The sequence below is a fragment of the Centropristis striata genome, chromosome 3, assembly GCF_030273125.1.
Source record: "Centropristis striata isolate RG_2023a ecotype Rhode Island chromosome 3, C.striata_1.0, whole genome shotgun sequence".
Lineage (NCBI taxonomy): Eukaryota > Metazoa > Chordata > Actinopteri > Perciformes > Serranidae > Centropristis > Centropristis striata.
The window spans coordinates 8,375,860-8,393,820 of NC_081519.1; the positions used below are offsets into that span (position 1 = coordinate 8,375,860).

Consider the following 17,961-nt stretch of genomic DNA (forward strand, 5'->3'; position numbering starts at 1 on the left):
CCTTACAACAAAACTGCATCTTCCATTATGTTTCAATAAATGAAATATATTTTCTCAAATATTACAGTTTCAGTTTTAAACACTTGGTTAAAGTTGTAAAAAAAAAAAACTTGGTTAGGTTTAGTAAAAAATTCATGGTTGGGGCTGAAATAAGTATGTTATGTCACACAAGTTAGATACAATACATTAGTTAAAATAGGTCAGCAAAGATTTATGGTTTTACAATGGACAGAAACAGTGGTCTCCTGTCCCGTGGTTGTTCAACCCATTCATTCACCCTTAACTCCTCTATATGCATACTTTGATTAGAAACGTATTTGCGAGACCATGTTCCCACAAAAAACAACCCCATGTGTCATTTGTACAGCACCTTTAAACAACCCATATTCAAGTCATTCTTTGACAAAAATGTTTCGTGTTTTTCTTTTTGCCTAAATCATCTCCTCATGATGCTGGCCATCTTTGGTAAAATCGTTGGAAAAACCTGAAAAAATGACATAGGCCATTATTTTAAGAGGGGAGGATATTTGAGTTTGTTGCTAGGCAGCGCCCTCTAGTGGCTGCAGTGAGTGTAAAAGCCAAGGGCAATACAGAGTATAAAGAATGACAAGTTCCACATGTTTGTGTCTTTAGTGAAATCAAAAGTTTGCATCATCATTTTAAGTTAGGTGTTAACTCCCATGCATAGCTACATTTTATTCCATGTCACCGTGAACTACCTTACTTCCAATATTTTACGCCACATTATCTTTTCCTAAGCCTAACCATGTAGTTTTTCTCCCTAAACAAAACCGGGTAGTTTTGTTGTCTAACCCTAACCAATCACAGACATGTTTTAAACGGCGACCATTAAGTTTAGGTATGAGGCCGTGTTGATCTGCTGACATCAGTAAAGGCGCTAATTTAGAAAACATTCCTGTGTGGGATACATCACTGTGTTTATTAGATGCTTCAGTTTCTCTTTATTTAGTTCTTGCCTTAGGTACAATAAAGTGGTGATATATTTGTGGGAATTCCACCGTGCAAGATTACACAGTGGTATTTCCACCGTGACTCAACATTTCTATAGATTTGATTGACTGCAAACAAAAAAGTATGTAGGTGTTTGCTTGAAACCCCCAGGAAATCTAAAGTGTTTCTTGAAAACCTTGAATAATTATGAGTAAATTGTTTATTAAGAGTTTAACACTCAGCTGTTTTGCATTTATCAGGACTGTGTGGGTGTAGTGTAATTTGTGTGATCCGTTTTTAATGTTTCTTACAACATAATCATATGGCTGAGCAGTCCATATCAGCCTGATACAAACAATTACAGTAACTCAAAAAATGCAGTGCTGAAACCCTACAGTAATGACAGGAAAGCTGCTACAAAAAATGAGCTTGAGGTTGCAGAGGTTCCCATTAAGGGATCAGATCCCCAAAGGAGTCAGGAGATAATGTAGTGGGTTACAAGATGATTCCAAAGATCCGACTGGGTTATTCTATAAGCCGTGTTTGCATCAACTAATTTCGATGCGCAATTTGAAGATTTGCATGAGAAAAGCTTGATGGAAACACCAAAATTCAAAGAAAAAAAAACCTTCTCACTCCCATGAGGTGGTTTTTGTCTTTTTCAAAAAACAGTTAATGCTCTAAACGGGAGATAGAAAAGATTTTTTCGAATAAGTTCTGATGTATCGGACATTTAACTCACATTGACTGCATCAGCTGTTTCTGCTCTGCCGGTTAAGACAAGCTGACATGAAAGAACAATTATAAATTGGCCAATTTAATCTAATTCCTGAAGACATAATTTCTCTCATGGGTTGGCCAAAGTTGTCCAATTAGCTACTTCTCTTCTACTTCTCTTCCTCTTCTACTGTTTACTGACGGATTAACCTAAATCAATACATTACACTGCCATCTTCTGACCAAAGTACGTTCGTGCAGCTTTGTTTATTCGCTCTAAACCAGTTGATGGAAACGTCCCTTATTAGCATTTTCTTTAATGCGACATTTGCTTAAAAATTCGATTTTTCGATTTTTTTTTTTACGAATTAATGGTAACATGGCTATAAATAAAAATCATTTGCAAGGAGATATTGCTTCATAATAAGGCATCACAAGTAAAAAGTGGGGACAAAAGGGTTGGGAACCACCGCTATAATGCATTAATGTTTACATCACTAAATCAGCATTATGAGACGTAAAGAGAGAGTGGGATCTGCTGACTTGACAGGAAATACAACTGTTAGAAAGGACACAGCACATACATGGGGCACAACAACAACATACAATTGTGCCCAAAATAATTGCTGATAATATATTTTTTTCAGAGCACAAATAAGCTATATGCCACTGTCAGGGGCTTGAATGTAACGGATGTTCATAAGTAAGAGTCCCGCACTCTTGCTTTAAACATGGATATTTCTTCAACAGAGGTGGAAACCACACAACTGTTCCATATCCATATCTAAATGCTGTGTTCACTGTCCTGAGTAAATTTGATGACCTATTCCTTCGAGTGCCACTAATCCTGTTAGTATTACTGAAGTCAAGATTTATTTCTGTAAGAGTTGCAAGCATTATAAATCAACAACAGTTCATCAATTCTCACAATTGAAATTATTGATGCAGCTGACCTAGGACTCACCTAGGAGCCTCTCCTACATACACAAATAATGTGAAATAGGAATGTCATCTATAGTCAGTACTGTTCATTTCTATCTAAGAGTCATACATACATGATTAATTATTGGAAGCCTCTCTATGTTTTTACTTGAGTAAGTCAATGCTCAAACCTTTCTACCTGAATCTATTGTAGTTATAGTGTTTTCTCTCAGTTTAATGTGTGGTTTAACCATGATTTTATCAGGACTGCATTGTCAGTGAATGGTAAGCGGACTTTGGGTGCTCATTAAATGTGTGTCTGATGTTTCATTTAATTTATAGAAAATCTATTCTTAAAAATAGAAATCCTGAAATCATACACAATGTGACATTGTGATAACAGATTTTCACTGCATCAATATTGTGGCCAAAAGTATTCTTGATAGTGAAATGACCATAATAACATTTGATCAGTCAGAAAAATTTCTCTTTAACGTTTTTTTGGAAAATAAATTGCACCCAAAACATGTGTGTAGGGATGAGAGATTATTTAACTTTAATTGTACAAAAAGAACAATTTAACTGAATGGATAGTGAAAAAATGCAACCAGTTGAAATTATATAAGAGGAACTGGACTATTTACAGGATATTATCATATGTGTACTATCATAACAATATCAATACAATAATTTAATTTCACAGTTCTCGTCAATACTGGTAAATTATGACACCCCTACATTGAAAAAAAAAATGTTGTCCATTATGTGCATCTAAAATTAGGCCCAAGACTCTTTAAAAAAAAAAAATTCTACCTTCCATTTTCACTTTGTCTTTCACATAACAGCCACACGTGAGTCTTATTAACACTAGTGCAGATGTGCGATCAGCACACAGAATACAAATCAGTACATAAATACCTACATTTCCAGTGGTGCAGAGGGACATTAAATATTTCATTTAACAGATGTTATGGGCATCAGGTGTACAGTATAGACCAAGCTTTGTGTGATATGATCCTGGCAGACGTCCAGCTTCAAACTGATGTACTTCACCTGCACATGTGTGAGTGGGTACATGACCATGAGGAAGAGAAAGCTATTAAGCTGTCCTTTTTTGATTGGCCGGGAGGGATTCATCAGACAGGAATTTAATCACTGTTAGCTGGTCGGGCTGGGGATTGTTTGAAAATGTTTGATACTTTGACTTTGATACCAGTTCCTCAACAATACATTACACTTCATGGTACAAGTCTTTAGATTTATTTATTTTTCAACTCATTCACACCTTTTCAAGGCTTGTAGTCAAGCCTCAAGGCACACACAGCAGCCCCATCTCTGTCCGTTCAAATACCCATACAACCATAATATTTAGTATGCCATAAAGATTGCGTATATCCCAATACATAGTTTGGCAAATGCAGTTTGCCGATCAATACCAGGATGTCCTACTATATTGGGGCACATTTTGCAGCATGTTTTTCTCGCTATTCTGACCCACAATCCTCTGCACAGCATGTATACAGTATAAGTTCAAGATGCTATGTTGTGATGAAGTAGTATGTTGCCATTGTGTGCATTCTGCATGCAACAGTACACCATTTGTTAGGCTGGCTGCAGTATACTAAAAGTAAAGTGAAGACAGCCAATCACGAGCATTATTAAATCTCAGTATACGTATACTGCATGCTCATTGGCTCACTGACGCTCATGGGATTAATTCCTGAAATATTGACATTTGGGACCAAATTATGAATATTTTTTTAAGCACAATAGTTTGGAAGCAATTCCGTTTTTGCCAAAAAATATCGTAATTCAACACCCGCTCCTAGTAACTCCTCACACTCAGCCCCTTTAAAAACTATGATGTAATAACAGACTTGCCTTGCCTGTACAAGTGAACATGTCTGAGAAAGAGCCTTTCCTGCTTTGGTTTCTTTGCATTGTTTTTTCCTGTGCTCTTAACATGCCGCTACCTTTGCGGCTCTGGTCCTCCAGCACCCACAGTTATTAATAGGGTTTGCCGTCCTCATGTTACACTGGGTCCCTCAGCATCAAGTCAAAAGTAACAGGTGAGTCAGACTGCAATCACTGAGCTGCGATAGGGAGCACAGGTCAGACAGCCTCACCTTCTCCTGCTGCTTTTTTGTTTTCTTTCTGGATTCAGATAATGGCAGTGGAGCGTGGTCTTCTTCAGTCAGCCATGACCTGAATAATTTACTGTAATCAACATCTTCAGCTGTGAGCGCCAGGCTCACACATCATTCCATATTCTCAATCATATAGAGAGAGGATTTACAATACTAATACCCTAAATTATATAAAGATAAAATGATCAGAGACATGTATACTGATGGTCAGTTAAACACTTTACTTGTTTATGAATGTGTGTTGGATGAAGTGATTACACTGCATTCTGAGGGGGCTTCTATTGTGTTTTATGTGCTGAACATGCAGCACAGATGCCCCTGGGACTGGAGGAAGCATCCACAGTACATTCTGCTTCCCTTAATGACTTTGTCCAGCATTAGCGACACAGCCTCTAAATATCTGCGCCTCGGGGCATTCATTTATATTCCCAGTGTGTTTAAAAATGTATTTTAAACTCCTGATGACATGATAAACCAAGAATTGCACAGAATCACTCCACCTATAGCAACACATGCAATATATCTCACAACAGTATGATGTTAATCTGCACTGATGTGCTTCTATCAATTTGGATTAGTATTTAATTTAGATTAAAACGACAATAATACTATTTATAACCCATATATTTGCAGCATCCGGAAACTATTAACATATTACAGAAAAAACAGCAACCAAACGACACGATGAACCGTGTCTGTATCTTCTTCTTCTCTCCAACACCATGTGCCACACAAACTCATTCTCAAGTTTTTGACTTTTAAATAAACTTCCTCGGTAATGTTAACCACTTTTTTTTATCATACAAAGTGATTTGCCATATGAGCGAGATCGGAGATAGGGCGGTTGTTTTGTGCTGCAGCGCCTGTTAAGTAGTTTGTCAGCAGCCTTGCACATGTGGAAGCTTGTGCAGAGAGGCTAGAGATGTAGTGGTGCACAAAAAGGAGGTAAAAATGTACTCATCATACGAAAAACGATTGCAAGGAATGTCCATTTAAACAAAATAGTCTAAAATTGCGAGAAAAAGACAAATTACGCAGGAATCCAATTCTCCATCCCTTTCGTTTTGGCAGAAAAATACTTTAAATATGCGATCTAAAAGATAAAAGGTGAGGGCAACTCCTCAGTTATTCAATCCCGAATACACTAGATTTCATTCTCAGTAAACCAGCTCGTAGAAGTTCACAAAATAGGCTACACCTTCAGGCATCCAACCAGTCAAGACAAAAACACACGCACAACATCTCTTACCTGTGCAGGGATCCTCAGTTTCCAGACCTGCCGTGCAATCAGTGGATCGTGCAAACCAAACGCATATCCTTTGCAGCACTGTTGAGTTGTTACTTCTTCTTTTCTTTTTTTTCGAAACCTAAAACCAGCGTGGATGTGAACGGCAGTGAAGCTGGGTGGATGGATGAATGAATGAATGAAGGAGGCGAGAAGTTTGAACCGCGCGCAGCTGAGACGCGTGCCAGGAGCTGTCCCTGGTGCTGAAAGAAAAAAACACAAACCTCAACGACGAGCCTGTCCGGATACCTAGAGGTGTGATGCTGCCCAAAGCTGGTTCAAAAGTCACATTTCTAGCACGAATTCAACTGACGCCCCATGCTTTGTTCTGGTGACAGAAAAAGGCGTTTCATTTCCTAGAGTGAAGAAATGTACATTTCAAAGACCAATCTAGTAGAAAAATGTGACGTTTATGAAGCTGATACGATGCAGATTATCGGCTTTAGCGCGCAAGAAACCCGGCAATCGGACACAAAGTTTAAATTCTACCTGTTACTCAAGCAGCCTTTGCTAAATCTTCCGTTACTCGCAGTATTTTTTTAATTGATCTTGCTGCAGATGAGCCATCAACCTGGGAGAGCCTCAACTCTCAGAAGGTTTGGATAACTGAACAGAGGCGCAGTTGCTCCACGCATGAACAGTCCTGGAGACAGTCTGTCTCACCGCACATCAACAATATGCCTTTCAGAGGCTGTGATGAAAAATATTTCTTGCCGTTTAGTTCTGGTTTATAAGCTGTGGATCAGATGTGGAGACGCTTTAAAAGTCGCTCCCTATTTGTTCAAGCGGTCAGGAGGGGCTCACAGAATATTAAAATAACGATTCTTTGGAGACCGCTCACCTTCAGCGGTGGAAATTTTATTTGCGATCCGCGAACAAGTTGTGACACGTCGGGAGAGTGTGAGGTCAGTCCCAGATGGCACAGCGATGCGCACAGGGGGGACATGCGCTTTGGGAGGCTGAACTGCGACCCTTTTCCTCCACTCCTGCAGAAAGCAGCTTCAGACACGCAATAGTGGAGCATCTATATTTGTATGTTGAGACATCTCCCCCCTATCTCTTTCCATGTGCAATGTAATGAGATTAATAATTAACATCATGGGAAGGCAATAAGTCTCCGCGCCCTCAAAGCTGCACGACACCCCTGTGGGTTTCACAATTAATTAAATCAGTTGTTGACCCAGTGTGTCATCGCAAGTCTCTTCCAGGCTGATTTTCATTTTTGCCTTTGGACAAAGGTTGTGGTGCCAGGATTAAAACTGAAAGTGCAAGAGACATGTGGTGAGGGCATCTGTCCCTGCAGACTGATGACACCTCTGTAAGCAGCACAGCTACCAATCTCATAGTCTAATAACAAGACAGAATGTCACACAGACTGTTAGCTGACAGATTTTAAAACTTGATTTTCCCCATGCTGAGAATGAACAATTAGGGCAATATGGTAGAAAATTTCCTCATAAATAGTTCTTAGATGGCCAAAAAACAACATGTTATATGATTTCCATATTGCAGAAGTTTAAGAACAGAACAGTGTAAAACGGGGGTTAAATTAAAGGTACAACATATCTCGGGCTCCTTATTATGACCAATATTTACCTTTCTGGTTAGCAGCGCCCTCTAGTGGCCATAGTAATTATGAAGGACGACAAAACAGAGGTGACGAGGTTATACCCCCTTTTTTTACCGACTCTTGGGCCCAATTGCCCAATGGTTATTTTGTTTTCCACCGCCAAAGAACCAGATCCTGGCCGGGAAAACTGGTCCAACAGTTGCACCAACTCTTTGCTGGTCTTGAACAGCGAACCGCTCACATCGGGCTGGGGCGGGGTTATCGGACCAACAAGACCAACTGGGTGCCATTGAGAGAGACCAACTAAAACTTGTATCATTCATTAATTTGATTTGTTTAACTGCATTGTGATTGATATGGGCGAGCTAGCGTGCTAACGTTAGCGGGCAATCAAAAACAGTATAAATGGAGTATATAAAAGCAGGAGCAGCAAATGATGGAGTATAAAGAACGATAAAGTCCACTTCAGCTCCACAGGACTTTCACCTAGAACATCGGTGTTTATGTCACGTGTAAAAACAAAAGCAAACAATGTTGTTAGAAGTGAAGTATCTTCGCTGCGTCACGATTTATGTGACTAATGTAACAAACTCACTTCTGCTAGATACATCGGCGACATAGCTAACTGACTTCTGACATCTATGTGCATTTATTTTACTTTTTTTAACTATCTTTTTTAACCTCCAACCATAAACTTTTTTGCCCTGACCTTAGGGAAGTCGTTTTTTTGCCTAAACCTAACACTGCGACCAACTTATCATTTTAAAATAGTGGTCGTTATGTGTAGGGGTCACAACGTGTTGATCTGCCACCAGAAGGGGCACAAATTCTGTAAACAGGTAAGAAGAAACGACCTAAATACATGGTCATATCGTGACTGGTTTCACATTTCCAATGCACATTACAGCACGACTCTACTCAACGTACTCTTTTTTTGGTGATCCATTAGCATTTATTGTGGATGGTATCTTGGTCGACGTTCCAAGTGAACTGAGCCGACATGAGAAGCTGTTAAAGTTAAAACACTGCAGAATAATGACAACTGTCACTATAATGTTACGGGATATCCTCACAAAACGTTTTTAATTAGCCAACCTACCATTAAGGGCAAGCGCAATGTTTTTTTTCCACTAGACCCAGATTTTTTTTTAAAAACTGAACTGCTAAACTGCACTGTACAAGTGACGAAATGCAGATGTTCCTCTGTTGAATTGGAGATGAAAGGACTCAATGATTGTGGAAGATGATTTCACGGCAGTTTCATGCGGCTGCGCTGTGCTGATCTGGTGAGAATGGCGTATCTGCAGTGAACATTTGTAATATACAATATGTGTGATAAGCTAATATCCACCATTATGTGGGCCTGAACAGGAGCAAAAGGGACTTTTTCTCTCTGGTTGATGGTGTATTAATCATTAGAATTACTGTGCCTGCTATGGTGTTGGATTTAACAAAAGCATTTGTACTTATAGGTCACGATGCTCATTAAGAGCCACTGGCTAAAAAACATTGGTGTCCATCAAACATCAATAGTGTGTTGGAGCCCATTCTTCCTCTTCTGCTGAACTCACAGCTGATTAAATAAACTGCAACACAAATGCCAAATCTCTCATTCAAACGCTGCTCAAATTAACGCAGCTCTGGCTACAGGTGACAGAATTTGGATACAATAACATTTTGTCTGCTGTTTGTGCTTCCCAAAAGGCAGCCACATTTGTATTATTTTGTGCGCACTGATTAAACATTTTAAGTGTGCCAGGGGAAATTACTCCCTCAAGAAACCCTCAAAGCAGCTTTGCTTAATTTTCTCAACTTGCACTGGGAGATAAATTATGCCATTATTGGCTCTTTCTTGAACGTTTCTCTTTTATTCAGCTTTTGAATTGCATGTCTTCGCCTCTGCAAAAGAAGCCGCAGGAAGAGTCAGTCATTACAATGAGAAACCTTGAAAGTGGTTAAGAGAGAGCTTAAGTTATTAGGCGCCAACTTCTCCATAACAATGTGTCCCACTGCCACCCACACTTTGTTGGGATGCAGATAAATAAAATGGATAAGAACTGAGAGATAATGATGGGGCTTTGTATTAAAACCTGAAATTGAGGTTATTTTTAACAGATGGCTGTAAAGAATAATGGTTACATGATTTTTTGTGCAACATAACCTAAGCACAAGTGATTCCTGTCAATTTAACTTTTCATTTGAAAATTTTATTACAGACAGAAAGACACAACAAAGGCAATGTGCTGTACATCACTTCCAATATCTCACAGCACCAACACTTTCAACCTACGAACAGATCACAACTAGTCTCTGGAAGAGAGTGAATTTTAGGTACGAACAGAACTGTAGAGTGGTTCAACAAACCGACTATAGAAGAGAACACTACATTAAAAGAAAAAAACTAAAGCAATTATCTGAGCACAGGGTGACAATAAAATGTTCTGTACAGTATCAAAGAGGAAAGTTTGCATCTTTGAATTGCATTTAAAGTTTTGGTGACTTGGAGGCTTTTCAGTGATGTTACTTTATCGGTGTTGAGGAAAGTTTCTTCTGCCTCAGACTTAAAATTTCTTCAAACTGGGGAAAAAAAGAATAACACATTAAAATAGGTCCGTCAAAATTTCTACGACATTAGCTCCTGCACATTTTCACCCCATCGTAACTGTATATCAAGACACCAAAGTCGGGTAATGCACACCAACACGTTACATACAAATCCTCGGGACATGACCTTGAAAGTGGGGTACAATATCAACTGTCACACACAGGCAAAAAGATGCTGCATGGTGATCCAGCATAGCCGGCCTCAGTGTCTTTCCTTTGATGTTAATCTTAAACTGAAGTGTCACTTCTAATCTGAGCAGGAATAGTGGGGATTCACACGGGATTATAGTTTAAAATGAAATACAGAGATGGAAAAATATTTTGCCCGCACATCATGCGCAGAGAAAATTAGTTTTGCTCAAGAGGACTTAACCAAACGGGGCTGTCTGTTGTTCTCTCCTGAACTATAGAATTATTTTTAAAAATGAGATTACAGTATGAGAAAAAAAAATACAGGCTTCAAAAAGAGAATGAGAAGGCGCAGAAATACGGCATGTTGGTCATGGCATGAACAGCTTTAGATCCACCAACAAGATTACATGACAGATAACCGGCAACAACTGAGAAACTCTAGCACGCCAGCGTTACATGGCCTCATCTCTTATCTCTTCAGCATCCTCCCTCTCCTCTCCATCCCCCAAGGGCTCAGTCTTCTCAGCCACCAGTTCAACTGCTTCTCTAGCTCCGTCTTCACCCTCAGGGATCTCCGCCTCTTCTCCGTCTCCCTTCTCTTCTCTCTCTTCTCCCGCCTCCTGCTCCTCTTGATCCATGTCAAGCTCTTCAAAGGACGAGCCACTGCCCATGGACTCATTCGAGCCTCTATCGCTGTTGTCCCTGCGCTTAATGTCTTCATTTGCATCCATTACGTCCCTCAGAGGCAGGGACGATGCCAAGGAGGCGGCTGTGGAAGCTGCCAGGGACGTCTCTCTGCTGTCCCAGGGCACGCCGCCGCTCACTGAGCTCACATCACTGTGGGAGTCTGCACCTGCAGCAACACGGGACAGAGAAACAGATAAAATACACTCTGTGAGTGTGGGAAAAACAAACTAATTGCAGGAAAGGAAAACTCAATTAGAGTAAACAACAGGTGTGGATTTATAATATGCAAATGTTGCAGCTATAGTGTGGGATTTCCCTGGGTGGGCCTTTAAAGAATTCAATACTACCTCAACAATTCAGAGGAGAACACTGGAAAATGAAGTTTTTAATACCCTGTAATGTTTACTGGCAGAAACCATTATAGGTAAATGCTTAGGAAGTGCAATGACCTCCTAAAGTTTACCCTACATTATTACATTATATTGTATTTGCTGAATACTCAATCTTCATTGGTCAATTACAGTGTTATTCGAACTTGGTTTGTGGACGGCTGGAGTTGTTCCCAGCTTACATTGAGTGAGAGGCGGGTTACACCCTGGACGGGTCGCCAGACTATCACAGGGGAGACAGACAACCACTTACATTCTCATTCACTCCTATAGGCAATTTAGAGTCACCAATTAAACCTAAGCGGCATGTTTTTTTGACTGTGGGAGGAAGTCAGAGGATCTGGAGAGAAACCACGGGGAGAACATGCAAACTTCACACAGAACATGCCAACTTCAACTTCAACTTCACACCCTCTTGCTGTGCAAGACTCTTTCAACTGGCTAACCAGTACACCACCAGACTGTTGCTGTATATATCAGACATTTGCTATATAGTTCAGACCATTGCTATATATAATAGACCTTTGCTCTATATAATAGACTGTTGCTATATAAAATAGACTGTTGCTGTATGTAATAGACAGTTGCTATATATAACAGACCGTTGCTATATATAATAGACCGTTGCTATATATAATAGACCGTTGCTATATATAATAGACCGTTGCTATATATAATAGACTGTAGCTATATATAAAAGAACTTTGCTATATATAATACTGTTGCTATGTATATAATAGACTGTTGCTATATATGCTATATAGACTGTTGCTATATACAATAGACTGTTGCTATATACAACAGACTGTTGCTATATATAACAGAACTTTGCTATATATAATACTGTTGCTATGTATAACAGACTTTTGCTATATATAATAGACTGTTGCTATATACCGTAGTGTTAAAAATAATAGCAGTCCAATGTGACTAACCAGATTAATCCAGGTTTTTAGTATATTTTTTATTGCTACATGGCAAACAATTTACCAGTAGGTGCAGTAGATTCTCAGAAAACCAACAAGACACAGCATTTGTGATATGCACGCTCGTGCAATTGGGCAATTAGTTGAGAGGGGTGTGTTCAAAAAAATAGCAGTATGGCATTCAATCAGTGAGGTCATCAACTCAACTTTCTTAAGCTGAAGAAATAACATCACTTTTAAAACAATATTCTGTGTGTGAGTATTGATTTCTGTAGTAAGTAGCCATGTAATAATCAGGATAATGTACACTGAGTGGTTCATTATTGGTGAAAAAGAAGCCCTTCAGGACTGGTGCTGCATCAACCTGTCAGAGTTCTGTTTCTAATAATGACCAGCTCGCTGTACATTATAACTAAATTAGAGATACAGTTGGACATGACTATTTGGACATTAGGGTAAACCATAACCATTAATTCACCATTGATTCTTTGAGACGCTTATAGAAGTCACCAGAAACATGATTTTATATTAAGCTACACTGTTGAGAGGTCTATACTACACACACACACAACATCTTAAGTGTTTTCTGTGAGGACAAACAGGAGCATATCTATGTCCCTGGGGTACTATATTCCCCAGCTCAATATCCTCATAATATAACACATTAAGGAGACCTTTCAGAGGGTTTTATGTTCTCAGCAAGGCTTTTCCCCACCTAGGTCAAAAGTTCAATGTATGTTTCTCTGGATCAGTTGTGTTTAATCACACTAAAACCCCAAAATGTCATTCTAGTTGTTGGGATACTGGAGTCCGGACAGACTGACTGCCAGACAGAAATTGGCATACAGAGCCACACTGCTAGCATAATTTTCATATAGAAACAAAGGTTAACACAGTAACCTATAATAAAATTATACTTTGCAATAAACCTAATTGAAGATGCAAGTACGTAAAGATGAAAAATTGTTTTCATTCTCTGCCATCTTTTGATAACAACTGAGCGGAATAACTGTTGTATTATGAAACTTCACTTAAAAATTCACCAGATCAGTATCTTCATACATTTAGTTACATCATTATAATGATAGCATCCCAATTTCCTTCAGCTTGAACGTGGTTATTAAAGCTCATCAGGAGTCAGCTCACCACTGTGCCAGCTGAGCTCAGAAGAATCAGATTATTATTATTATTAAAGAGAGAAAAGATCTTTCAAAGACGATTCATCACCATGTGAGCAGCGTTACTTGCATTGTGCCACAGTTCAGCTTCAGCTCTGCAGGCAGGGGATGCTCTTACTGCTGCCGTCTGCAGCACACAACACAACTGAAATGATCATGAACGGCCTCCATTAGCTTAATTGATGGAGATTTTTTTTCACCCACATGATCAGCTTGCTAATGCTTTCAGCCTGAACCTGATTCTAATTGGCTTTTGATCTGTGTTTCCAAGTTACTGAATAGCCATTCATTATCTCTTACTCCTGGTATTTTTAGGTGTTTGTGTGTAAGCATACCAGAAGGGTAAGTTGTGAACAAAAATATAGTAATTGCAGTGAAATCTTGAAATAAGAAAATCTTACAGGAAGGTTGAAATAGATTAAGTGCTGTAAAAGGAAAGATAGGCCAAAGATAAAAGTAAAAGAAATGAAGGAGACAAATGAAAAATATGACACCTTTGTGGCTTAGACTACCTGAAATTACAAATGAAAATAGGAATAGAGACTTATTAATGGAAGAGGCACTTCACATCTCCCACCTACACAGCAAATATTACTCAGCGAGCAGGTCGTCTGGAAGAGACTTCAGGAGGAACGAATGAGACAAAACCTCCTCTGCCAAAAGCAGACTTAAAATGTCTATGCTAAATTCTGGGGGAAAGTTTTTCAATTATGACTCGTCTTTGCCTCTCCTGTTCTTGCACAATATGTTGACACATTTCATGTTTTTGTATGGGACTAATACACCTGGTTTAAAATGAACAGCCTCGATATGAAATGTCTTCCACAAGCTTTAGATTAGATTAGATTTGACTCTATTAATCCCACAACGGGGAAATTTCTTTGTTACAGCCGCAAAATTTCACACAATTTTTAAGATAAGATTTAAAAAAAAAACAATCTAAGAAAAGACATTTAACAATATACAAAATATACAACAAAATAATAATAATAATATACTATATACAACTTAGTGCAAATTAAGTGGAGAATGTGCAGAGTGCAGATTATATGCAAAAATGTTCAGATTGTGCTGGTGTTATACAGTCTTATGGCAGCTGGTTATCTGATTTTATATCTTCCAGTCTTGGTTGCTCATGATCACCCAACTCGATCTGATCGCCATGAGGTGGTGGGAGGGTAGCGTTCAGCATGTGACTTCGTCCTGTTGTCAAAGAAAAACTTAACATCTTGTATTTCGGGTTTAACCCAGATGCCAAAGGCCAGCTTTAGGATATTACACATCCTCTTTGCAAAAGATTTGTTCTAGTGAAGGTCATGCTGACCACTCATTTCTCCTCTGTTAAAACAACGGCTCCCTTTTAAAAGTCTGTGCTTGGTGTAACAATATTGCAGCCTCATGCTCTATTGAACATAATTATTATCTTTATCCAAATCACATCCATAATGTTAAATACTCATATTGAGGAGAAAGGAAACTATTGGCGAGTATATGGAGAACAGAGATTTCCAATCAGCACAAGCTTCTTTTCCACCGATAAAACTGGCTTGTGTTGACTTGATTATCCCAGGGGACACTAAAACACTATCGTCCAAGCTATTTTCTTGCTGCTTTAACACTCCGAAAAAAAGTCATCCACACATCAAACTGTGTTTGCACTAAATGTGTCATCTGGTACCCAAATACAAGAGAGTCTCCGAGCTCCTTGCTGCGGTCAGGCTTCGCTTTCATTCATTTGAATCTCAACATCACTCAACAATCTAATTATCACATCCAGCAGATCTGATCCTGTCTGCAGTCAAGAATATCTATATATGGGAAGTCCATTTAGGTTATTTATAATATCTATTTATGAGCCTGTTGATTAGCTAGCAGGTCCAAACAAAACCACTGGGAATGGTCTTCAGTGGAACAAGTCTGGTGTGAATGTGAAGAGGCTCAGATGTGATGTTTTTAAATGGTAGTGATTTATATTTCATTTGCATGTTGCAGTAAAAGCAGTTTTCCAGGGAGATTTATTTTACAATACAAGGATTTTTACGGGAAATAATGGGTCTATTTAGGGTAATTGGGTGGACAGCCCCCCAAGGAAGAGCCTCAACACACTGGACAACTTTCACCCCCTCTAAAACTGCAAGCAAGTCTTGAAATTGGAACCCTGGTTGAAGCCAGCTGTGCCTCTGAAAGTCTTTTAGATAACATTTGCCTAAATTAGGTTCTAAATTGGGCCCATCGGGATTATTAGCAGAGAATCAAGGTCTTGTTCTTCCAACTGTTCGGAACAGAGGAGAGGATTTTTTAAGGAGGTAATTAGAGACAGATCGGGCTGAGGCATGCTGAGAGTTTGGAGAATCACAGTCTGAGTGGATGGCAAGAAAAGTGCGACAATATAATGCACACACAGAAGTTAAGAGGTGATACAGTAGAGGGATAATCCTGTTTACAAATTAGTGCTGCGGGAGGAAGGAGTATTTTAAGATATTTATCATTAAGTATACACATGTACTGTTGTACATAAATGTACGAATGTTGAGTTTGTTTTTAGTTCTAACCTGACTATGCCATTACAATAAAGGCAAATGAATTGCCTAACCCTCTAAAGTCCATCATCGTAAAACTTGAACTTAACATGGTATTAAATGGATTTAATACCATGTTAAGTTCAAGTTCAAACAACATGGATGTCTACGGCTCTCTCCTTTGGACCAATAGGGCGCCATAGGAATGAGTTCTTAAACCACAAAGTAAGTTAGCTTGTTAGCACCCTTGGGTGTATCTGCTCAAACTCAGTGAGGATTTTGAATGGGTTTCTGGTTAGATGCTGATATAAGGTCTGTGGTTAACAGAAACTAAACAGATGTTTAGTAGTGGGTTTTTTTTTTGCTCGACATAAAAAATGTTAGTTAATACCCCCACTTGGGAATTTTGAATTTTTTATGTGTCCTTTAAAAGACGGTTGCTAACAAGTGACTAAATGAGACTACAGTGGTTGTCGTGGACATTAAATGTCATCACACTGGACAGGGAAGGGAACTCTCTCACTAGTCCGCTTTACAGCCTCTAGTCGTGTTTTCAATGCTCTTGCAAACTCTTGAAGATTGTAGATTAGCTTAATAAACAATTTATAAGGCTACACTTTTGCTAGCGTGTCAAACCCATGGTTAGCTTGTTGGAGACTCTCTTAGACACTAAGATTATCCTGCTGAACGAAACATGTAAACATCAGAAACGTGTGTTTGCCACAGAGCTTATTTTCTAATCCTATAGACGAATTCTCAATAGACCCCATGTTGATGCCAACCTCCAGGTTGGCCTACATAAATATGTCATTTTGTTTCCTCTCTATTTCAACTATTTTCCAAGTATTTGTTTTGTGATAGAAAACTTGATTATAATTTTTTAAGAGTTATACACATAATTTGAAAGGAGCTTTAATGGATGTCAACCAGCAAATAAGACATTGAAAATTATTATGACTTTCAAGCAAAGATTAATATATATGATATGAGATCATAAATAATATATATGAAGAAATTATAGAGAACACTGTAATTAAACACAAATCTTACAAGCTCAAACACATTTCCAATAACAACTAATTTTCTTACTGACTTTAATGTGCAGAAATGCCTTATACATGGATTACAATTACAGATTTAGGGTAAGAGCTTGTTGCATCACGACAGTGAAACATAGTTACATCAGATGCTAAGTGATACCTCCTTCAAATATCACATAGTTTAATAGTGCGAGAAAACCTTTTGTTGTGCAATTACACACTAATTACAAAAATTTAACTAGACATTAAGTGAAGTAAAAGCATGTGCACAATTACCAATTTCAAATTAATTAACAATTTTAACAAGCCTGCCATATTTTGTGAGGGTGTATCAGCAGGGTCCAGTCAGTCCCCTGTGTCTCTCTGTGATGAAGAGATCATTCATCAGGGGTATAAATGGGATAAAAAATTAAGCCCACTGGCCCGTTTTACACTGCGGCCGGTTTGTGTCCTCAAAAGATTAACAAGCTTCTCGCGGCACAAACAGTAGCTGCTGTGATCACCAGATTATCATAAAAGTGTTTTCATTTTGTTTGGGTGTTTACATGCTCTCAGTGTGCTGTGAGGGTGGAAGCAGGACAAATGTTTGGGGCGCAGGCAGAGTTTATGGTCACGAAGACGCTCTATAAAGTGGACGGTGGAGTTGAGGGAGGAAAAGTCGAAGGCAATCTCCCAGGTGGCGGAGCAGGATCTCCACCGCTGGCTTGTCAGACAAAGCTCAGCTCCACTGATTGATCTGTCTCTCATTAAGAAACCTCAGCTGTGTCTGGGAACACACACGGGAACACACACACACACACACACACACACACACACGGGAACACACACGGGAACACACACACACACACACACACACACACACACACACACACACGGGAACACACACACACGCGGG

The 17,961-nt window shown here is 39.0% G+C and overlaps 2 protein-coding genes across 2 annotated transcripts in view; both read right to left on the reverse strand.

Annotated features, from left to right (window-relative positions):
- grm2a (glutamate receptor, metabotropic 2a) overlaps positions 1 to 6,948 on the reverse strand; it is a 43,579-nt gene extending 36,631 nt beyond the window's left edge. Inside the window, exon 1 of the mRNA XM_059328969.1 lies at positions 5,986 to 6,948. The gene's annotated coding sequence lies outside the window, so the exon portion shown is untranslated. The remainder of the gene's footprint in view (positions 1 to 5,985) is intronic.
- A 2,828-nt stretch (positions 6,949 to 9,776) lies between these two features.
- tex264a (testis expressed 264, ER-phagy receptor a) overlaps positions 9,777 to 17,961 on the reverse strand; it is an 82,238-nt gene continuing 74,053 nt past the window's right edge. Inside the window, exon 4 of the mRNA XM_059329905.1 lies at positions 9,777 to 11,180. Within this exon, the coding sequence (XP_059185888.1) occupies positions 10,780 to 11,180 (401 nt within the window). The 3' untranslated portion in view covers positions 9,777 to 10,779. The remainder of the gene's footprint in view (positions 11,181 to 17,961) is intronic.